The following is a 9,353-nucleotide window of genomic DNA, read 5'->3' as shown; positions in this document are numbered from 1 at the left end:
GGGGGGGGGGGGGGCCTCTAAAAGTCTCCAAGACCTGAATGACTGTATGAGAGAGAGACACAGAGAGAGAGACACAGAGAGAGAGAGAGACAGACAGAGAGACAGAGGGAGAGGAGTGTATGTGTGTGTGTGTCTCAGTGCCTCTGTGTGTTTATCAACATCACTAATGAGCTCATATAAACACCTGTGTGCTTGGGTGCATGTTGGTGATTGGAGCACCTGTGTGTTAGAGGCTAATTAAGAGAGAATGAACAGTGATTTCCAACAAAACTACCTGTCAAACATATGCCCTCTATACCAAAACCATGAGACTAATCAATAAAATATGGATACCGTGAGAGAGATAAGACTCTGGCAAACGCGGAGATGTGTTTTTTATGTTTGTGGTCTTAAAAATGTGAGCTCAAGCGCAATATGCAAAACTGGTACTGTCTGCTTTCTTTGAGAAATGAGTGGTCAGATTTAACATGGAGTCTAATGGAGCAGTTGGTTGGAGTTCATATGTTGGATTCCACAGACATCTGTGTGCGACAGCACAACATTTCCAAGCTTTTTGGCCAAAACTGGTGTATAAAGAGTAAACATTGTGGGAGCTGGAGCAATTTCTTTGGAAAAATCACAGAAGATTTTCCTGCTCTGCTCCACTCTGACAGTTATGCTCTCACTCTAGCTCTTAACGAGCCGTGCAATACACACCCATTATAAAATCTGAAACAGACCCAAAATTTTCATGAAACTTAATCTGTGACTTCATGAAAACTGTGCTAGCTATCGAAATGTCCCTTTGGCTCAATAAAGTGCAGCGTTTTGTCTACATTTTAAACTTTGAATCATGTTTCTACGTTAATGTACGGCTAGTCAATATGGGCCCAAAGTTAAGTGTTTTTTTTGCTCTCTTCACGCCGAAACCCCATTCAAGTGAATGGGGACAATTTGCTCAGTTTCTGGGGATTTTCGGGAATTGTTGATAAAGCCGCTTGGCAAATCTCTCCGAAAAATAGATAGCACACAATTCCCGATCAGGCCGCACGTTTTGATGTATTTTTCACGCCGCCGTTGGCAACGCTGTGTGAGGAGAAGCGCGCCAAACTTCATTTTGCTCCGTTTTTCGGGGTTTTCCGGGATTTTCGGAAAAACCGCTTGGCGAATCTCTCCGAAAAATTGATTGCACACTATTCCCGATCAGGCCGCACGTTTTGATATATTTTTCACGCCGCTGTTGGCAACGCTGTGTGAGGAGAAGCGCGCCAAACTTTTGGATAAACCTGATTATTATTAACAGTATTAGTATGATTAAGCCCGATGGATAATATACAGTGTGCCACAAAGCCACACTGAATAAAAGTCTTTAAAGTAGATTACAAATGCAGGAAAACCAGTTGTCATGTGCTTTGGTGGTTGTATTCTCCTGTCACAAATGTCAATACGGGCCACTAGGAGTTCCAACTTAAACAAAGAACATTTTGCTTATTGACATTATTGACAATGTCTGCAGATTCTGCAGCCACATGTAGAATCTGTAGGACAAGACTTTGCTTATTGGAAGCTTTCTAGTTTCCATTTGTACTCCGAGTTGTACTGACCAATCACGTTAGAGCCGGCCTTGGTTTAATGCAGGTAAACGGTCCGTGTGGAGAGCAAAAGAGGCGGAATCAAACGGTGGAATTGCAATTTCCAGATCCGTCATGTGATGCTATGGGGCCCAAAAACACTTGTTCCCAAAGGATTATGTTGGGAAAGAACTCGAGGTAAATCAACTTCCCAGTACGAACACTTGAATAGCCCTTATTTAAATCAATAGGTCCTCAAAGTAAAATGCACTATTAGTTGAATGCAAAGTTATTTTCTGATACCTGGAGAACCCTAGAAATATTGCCTGTTGCTCCCAGAGGCTTTTTGACATCAGACCGATAGACGCTGGGTTCTAATATTTCATTTGAATCTACTGAGCATGGACTCATACATTGTAATCTGTCCCACTGTTTTCTTTCAAATCTTTCAAAGCCGCAAAATATTTCTGGAGGCTGTAATCACGCCCACCGTAATAACTGGAAATGCACATTTCTATATTTATGGTATTTAAGATCCGTCCCTTAACAAACATAAAGAAGAAGTGAAAGGGATTACTGAGCCAAACCAAACTTTGACCCATAATAATTTCATTAATATTCACACTTCTGTTGTGTACTTCCACCACACAAACAGCTAAAAACTAACTTTTGAAAAAGCGTTAATGGGGTCGACTCATGATTGATGGCGTCCTCTCCAGCTTCTCTTGTTTGTAACATCAATCATTAAATGCTGACTGAAGCAGAAGAGGCCTGAATTAGATATCAAAAAAGAAATATAGAAAAAGTCCCTGAGGTCATGCAGGAACAGCTTGCTGTACTAAAACTGTATTTCATTTCCCTTTATTTATTTCGGCATTCAAACACACAGTCAGGAGTTGAGACTGGACGAGGCTGTTTCATGTAGTTATGAATCAAAGTGCATTAATTTAAAACCACTTTAAATGTTTCATATCAAGATTAAGGTGAAATGTGTAATAAGGGGAAAAATCACAACAATATTTGATGCTTAATGGACCAAAAAAGTTTTTTTTAAATGACGTGTACTCACTTGATTTATAATTTAAAATGTTTGAACACCATCAGGTAAAAAATTAAAGTTTGGTCGTGTCAGTTAGTTTACGATCCACTTTGTAGTAGTTGCTACTTCCTTAATTAACCTAAAGTGATCCAGAAATGTGGCTATAAGATTTTTAGGTTTAATTCAGTGCTTCCTAACCTTTATTAGTCTAATTATACGTCGACAGTCCTGTCAGGCAAATTCAAGTACCACTTCATTGACACCACATTACATTACAGTCATTTAGCAGACGCTTTTATCCAAAGCGTATTATCAATTATTAATCTATGCAACAAGCTCACGCTACACTTGCTAAATAGCATTCTAAAATGTTTATTCATTCTTTTTATCCAGGGCGGCACCATCTTAGTCGACTAATTGGTTGTTTTGGTCTCAGTCGACTGAGATTTCTTTACTCGAGTAGTTATTCTTTATGCTTTTTTTCATACGGAATAACTTATTTCCAAGAAAATAATGAACATATCTCAGGTGAACACAAGATTTAAAGTGGTTGCAGGATTCTTCGTGGGGAAACTTAGAAACTTATTGATTAATCGACAAAATTGTATGAATGCGAGCTGACAATATTTTTAGATAGCTAGACTTTTTTCTTCTTCTTCTTCTTCTTCTTTTAATCCTTATTCATACTTTGTTAAATTATCTGAGCTACACCACCCTGGCGACAGCAAAATTGCCATCTGGTTTGGAATAACTGGTTACATTTAAAGTACATTTCTGGTATGTTAAGAGGTTTGTCTTCTACCCTCAAACAGATAAAAGTGCATTCAGAAAAGTGACTTTATTTTAAGTCTGTTTAAGTCTGTCTGTTTATTGAGAGATGTTTATTCGCCCCGTGGGGGAAGGGAACACAGTGGGTATGTTATAGCATTATAAAGTCGTACGTTTGCAAAGCGCTCTACAGCTGCACGAGTGAAACAAAGGTAGATTCAGTTCACTTCATGATACCACATCCTTCTCACCGTAACCACAAACAGAGTGAATAATTTATTAACATCTGTGGGAAAATATCCAAAAGTAACACTCGACATACAGTCACTGCTGTGATGGGATTCAAATCCTGAGGTTTTGTTTTAATTGGACTTTTTGGTCCTCACTCCATTAGTTTAACTCTTTCAATTGGATTTCCACTAAGGATGTGTTGACGTCTGCATTCCCGTCCTGTTTGTGTATCTGTAAGTAAACAGTTAGCAAACAAGGAAGTGGCTTTTGTGACTCTTCCTAATTTAAGAACAGATTACAAATCTTTTTTTTTCCAGGTCCTGTAACCCCAGCATGTCATTTCCATGTCTTTCATTCATATCGACAGATTTTCAACCCGTCACACATGACCACACGCTGTGTTATTACCAGGAACTGAAGTATTAAATGTCTGAGTGGAATCACGAACACTGCTGCTGTTTGTGCTCAGTGTTTATATTCAGTCAACATCCTGTTCCCTTCCATCACATCCCCTAAAAACAAACAGAAGTCGGATAAATTAGGACTTTATGTAAGAAGTGTTTAAAATCTGCTCTGCATCTACCTCAACATTGAGTTCTGTGCAAATGCATTTTGTTAAATGAGCTTCTGTATATCTATTTTATGATTAGAATGCATTTTATTTAACTTTTATCATTCTATTTTATTTACCCTAATGTTATGTTTTGGATCGTTGAACCTTCCAGATCCCCAATAAGATTATTAAGATATCTGTGATGGGAGTTTTTTAAGAGATCAAGCAGGGAATTGACCCCAAACATTAGTGTCGTCATTTATAGAATAACATGGTTCATTTTCTTTGTATGTTTTGTATATCCCATGGAACATAAAACTTTCAATATTTCCTAATTTGGTGTACTGAGGGTTACAACTTCAATATTTTTTTACATACAGGGTGTCAGAAGACAATAAAAACTCAATATAAAGGAAGAAATTATTGTTATAATTGTTTGAAATTATTTCTGCCTGTATAGAAACCCTTGTGGTGGACTCCCTGATCGTCTCTTTGCTGCTCTTCTTCGCTTGCTGAACGCTTGCTGAACACTTCCTGCCCGTCCCGATGGAAGCCAGAGGAAAATATGATTTCCCTGCAACAGGAGAAGACGAGCTCAGCTTCAGAAAGGGCGATATACTAAAGGTCAGCAGATGACGATTCTCTTCTTAATGTGCCTTCAAAATATCTTTTGTGTGACGTCTCGTTTCTTTACTTCCTCTGATCAGATTTTAAGCCGACAAGACGACTGGTATAAAGCAGAGATGAACGGACTGCAAGGATTCATACCTCAGAACTACATCGAGGAGCAAACTCCTGGGTTAGAGACATTAAAACAAGCAGTGGACCTGGAAGGGAATTAGATCTCTTATTTGGGATGACATCCAGTTTATATACATCGTTTGAAAGATGAAATCCACCTGTGCGAACCATTTTAAAATCTATTTATCAGTGAAAACAGTTTAATGCTAATTTTGCAACAGTACTGCAGATACAACACAGCAATAACAAAAGAAAAACACGTTTGTGCTCTTTTTAAAATTTGATTAAATATGACATAGACTAATTCCCACTTTTTGATAATAAACTTCAAAATGTTCACATTCAGAAGAGACCAGAATCAATTGAAAAGTTTTTATTCTAGGTTTGTCATTTTTGGGCTTGTGGACAAACAAAGCTGTACTCGTTTAAGGAGAAGTGCGTGTGTGTGTGTGTGTGTGTGTGTGTGTGTGTGTGTGTGTGTGTGTGTGTGTGTTGTCAACATCAGATAAGCGGCAGCATTAAATCCTCTCTGTGTTCAGGTGGTTTCAGGAGAACGCCAGTCGCAGCGCTGCAGAGGAAATCCTCCGGTGCAAAGACGTGGGAGACTTTGTGATCCGAGGATGCCAGAGCTCCCCGGGAGACTTCTCCATCTCTGTCAAGTGAGTGAAGATCTGTCTTAAAAACCTGAGACACATCAGAACAAAAAGCATTTGTTTTTGCTGTAAATCCATATCCGTCAGTTCAGTTTCAGATGAAATTGGATTTGTTTCATACGTTATCTTCGTCTCCAAAAGGAGGTTTCTGTGACAGAACAAACATCTTTGTCTTTGACCCGACTTCTTATCAGTTCTTATCAGTTAATGTGTAACTAGCTGGTATGCTAGCTGCTGTTAGCATTGTGTTAATCAGATATGGTCACAGATGTGAATTTGCGACAGTTGCAGCACTTTTTCAATGAAAGGTTCAAATAGATTCCTGCAGGCATAAGATCAACTACCAGAATCCTGTTCAGTCATCTGAGGTTTAATGTTTTAATCGTTCTCCTTTTTGCTTTGTTTACGACTACGACCCACAAACAGTGAAGTAAGGTTTTATATGACTGGTGTGGGTAACTAATCGCTCAAAGTCTCATTTGATTGGATGGTTTTTTGTAAACTTTCCTGAGTGCAGGATGAGTCATTAAACATTTGAAACCATTTTACAGAAGAGAAAAGTCTGTAAAAATACTGATACTGATTTTTGAAATATATGTTATTACCACAGGTACACAGGATTAAAACTGGGAAAATGTATTCTTCATTCTTCATCACTGGGTCTTTAAACTCCTGACGGACAACCACATATTCAAATAATATGTATTTTATTACTTATCTAGTTGTAGATTTGGTGTTTTTTAACACATAAAGGTGTGATTGACATCTGGTAAAAGATGAGTTACACTTCGTGGCCTGATTTAACCTTCAAAACAGTAAACTAATGTTTTTCCTCTTCGCCCATCAATATATATCTAAAAGACGTCAACTCTGACTCATCATCTCGCCCTCGTAGCTTCATTGGTGTTCTGCAAACTCTGCAAGACTTATATTTAGAACCAGGAGGCAGCTGCAGCTGCAGTGATGCAGTAAACAAGTCAGAGGCGGAGTTCAGTTAGTTTACTTCAGAGTGTCTGCAGTCCTGCAGACCACCAGTGAAAACATTCAGCTCTCTTTTACTCTGTTCTCTACTCGCCTCCATCACGGCCACCAGGATCTGACTTATTCCTCTTTAGTTTACCATGATGTTGTAGTTTTGTACAATGACCAGCAGAGGACAATCCAGCCGAGGAAATCCATCAGGAATGATGGAGCATGAGGAGTCAATCCATCAATCCATCCATCAATCTATCAATCTATCAAACATTATTTGTGGTTATGTTCAAAGTGCTCACAGATGATTGACAGGCAAAAAGTGTGGACCATGAAAACAACAAAAAACACAATTCTTAATCAAAGAACTGGCTGAAGAGCTTTTAAGTTTATGTTTAAAATGTTTCAACACTCAGATCGGTTGCTCAGTTAGTTGTTCAGGTCCAGCTAACATTAACATTTTAACAGCACATGCTTTTATCTTCCCTCAGGCACGAGAGTGACGTTCAGCACTTCAAAGTGATGAAAGACAACAAAGGCCATTACTTCCTGTGGTCGGAGAAGTTCACCTCCCTAAACAAGCTGGTGGAGTTCTACAAGTCCACCTCCATCTCCAAAACCAGGGAGATCTACCTCAACGACGGCAGCTCGGACAGTCGGAGCTCCTCCGTCGTCCAGTCGGTACGTTGTTCAAATGTAAAAGAAGAAACTCTAACCAGGAAATCTTTATGAATAACCTAAATCAATAATCCATTTTGTCAGTCTAATAATACATTAATACATTAATTAAATCATTGATTTCCACGTCTTGTACAACAGTTTTCTCAGTTACACTTTTTTTTTAGGAAGTTAAAGAAATACTTGCATGTTGGTGAATATATGTTTACGTGAATGTTTTAAATTTGTTTTTGTCTTTGTTCACATAAGATGAGAAACATTTGATTAATGAAGATGTAAATAGAAACGGCCGCTGTAGTTTCCTGATGTGACAGTCATCTTCTCCCTGTTTGTTTCCTCCCTTTAGGTGAAGAGGGGAAGTTTGCCTGAACAGCGTAACACGCCTGCAGCCATCGTTGTTTCAGGGCGCAGATCTTCAGACCAGCCTCACAACCAGCTGGTACACTTTCTCTTTATTGGTCTGGTTTTAATTATATTAATTATATAAGGGCAGATCTTGTCATAAATTTTTTTTATGATGTGTCAATTTTTACGTCAAGTTTGTAAAGCCACTTGAACATTTCAACAAGTTATCTACTATATTAGTTCATTTATACATTGCTTTTTGGTTAAATATGTCAACTGTTTTTTCACACTCAATATGTGAATGCATGTTTATTTACAGGAGCAGTGCGTAGGATGTAGAGCTATTTATCAGCAAAAATGAAATATGATAGATATAATAAATTGAGTGTTTTTGTCAGCTTAGAAAGAGCCCTTCATATCTTCATAGGTGACAGGTCCTCTTCACTGAGTCTACGGAGTTGCACTGCAACAAAACGGTTCTTATGATATCTCACGTGAAGTTACTCCTCATTTATTCGTGCATTTTAGGAAAAAGATCATGATATACTTAGTTAGGTTTAAGAAATGATGGTCAAGGTTTAGGAAAAGATCGTGAACAGCGAACAATGGTCTCCTGGCTGAAAGATCGCTGTTTGATGAGGATAAATGGTTACAGATAATGGATAGATGGATGATTTCTATTTTGTTAAATAAGTTGAAATACTCCGCAGTATTTCCCCCAGTAACCCGCTGTGGCTCTCCACCATATTATGGCTCACACAATATTTGTCTGTTTTAATTTACAGTCGGCTAAAGCAGGAAAGCGTTTTCTCGTCTTTTACAGGCTAAGAAAGTCGGTCTGGAGGAGCGAGCTCACACCATCGGCCACACAGGAAGAAGTAGCCCCATCCCAGCCGCTTATCCTCCCCGTCGCACGTCTGAGACCATGCCTCCCCCTCAGGTCAGCCGTCCTCTCTCCTCACGACACACATGATCAAAAACAGGGCGACGGATCACGATTTTATTATTTTATGTGATACATCAAATTACTTTCAGACTAAAATGTAATTTATAATAATATAAAATAAAACAACAAATACTCTCATTTGAAACTGGAACTGGATTTTTTAAATTGATGACATGACTTTAACAAGTCGTCGATTATTAAACTTGATAACTTCATTATATTAACTTGGTTAACTTGTTTCATCATTTCTTTTAATTTGTAATTAACGCCCTCATATTCCAAAGTATTCCCTCAAATTAGTTTGTGCACTCAAAATAACAATTGTGTATGTATTTACACTACTTAATTAGTTATATTAAATTACTAGCATTGTCATCTTTACATTTGTCCTCGACATCCCTTAATAAAGTCCATATAATAGTCATTATAGAGCGGAACACGAACACAAAACAAAGAGCAGATTTTTATGTTTTAGTTTAAATTGAATAAGTTAAGAATACAAAGTATTGTGTTATTGTCCCCCCCCTTCTATGTACAAAAATGTTTTTTCAAATTATCATAAAGAAAACTTTAAAGAAAGCAATGAACTCATCTTTACCACTGAAGACTATTGAGTCGTCCGTGAGGTATTGATTGTCGTGCTTCCTCCGTCCCACAGAGGGCGTCCACGCAGCAGGTGAAGGCGCTCTACGACTTCCACGCGGAGGAAGACGACGAACTCGGCTTCGGCGCCGGCGACATCATCGAGCTGTTGGATCGCACGGACGCGTCGTGGTGGAAAGGGAGGCTGCGGGGGAAAAGCGGGCTGTTTCCTGCCAACTACACAATGCAGCTGTGAGAACCCCACCCCCCCCCCCCCCCACACCCACGACCGCGC

At 38.8% G+C, this 9,353-nt stretch overlaps 1 protein-coding gene across 1 annotated transcript in view; it reads left to right on the top strand.

Moving 5' to 3' along the window:
- grap2a (GRB2 related adaptor protein 2a) overlaps nt 1–9,315 on the top strand; it is a 14,689-nt gene extending 5,374 nt beyond the window's left edge. The window contains exons 2-8 of the mRNA XM_031862373.1: nt 4,602–4,765; nt 4,849–4,940; nt 5,422–5,541; nt 6,999–7,188; nt 7,532–7,624; nt 8,354–8,470; nt 9,135–9,315. Of these exons, the coding sequence (XP_031718233.1) occupies nt 4,688–4,765; nt 4,849–4,940; nt 5,422–5,541; nt 6,999–7,188; nt 7,532–7,624; nt 8,354–8,470; nt 9,135–9,314 (870 nt within the window). The 5' untranslated portion in view covers nt 4,602–4,687 and the 3' untranslated portion in view covers nt 9,315. The remainder of the gene's footprint in view (nt 1–4,601; nt 4,766–4,848; nt 4,941–5,421; nt 5,542–6,998; nt 7,189–7,531; nt 7,625–8,353; nt 8,471–9,134) is intronic.
- Nucleotides 9,316–9,353: the final 38 nt, after the last annotated feature.

Source organism: Anarrhichthys ocellatus, unplaced genomic scaffold (genome assembly GCF_004355925.1).
Source record: "Anarrhichthys ocellatus isolate YVR2014 unplaced genomic scaffold, GSC_Weel_1.0 scaffold26, whole genome shotgun sequence".
NCBI lineage: Eukaryota > Metazoa > Chordata > Actinopteri > Perciformes > Anarhichadidae > Anarrhichthys > Anarrhichthys ocellatus.
The sequence above is the reverse complement of the archived record's forward strand: the minus strand, read 5'-3'. Positions and strand labels throughout refer to the sequence as shown.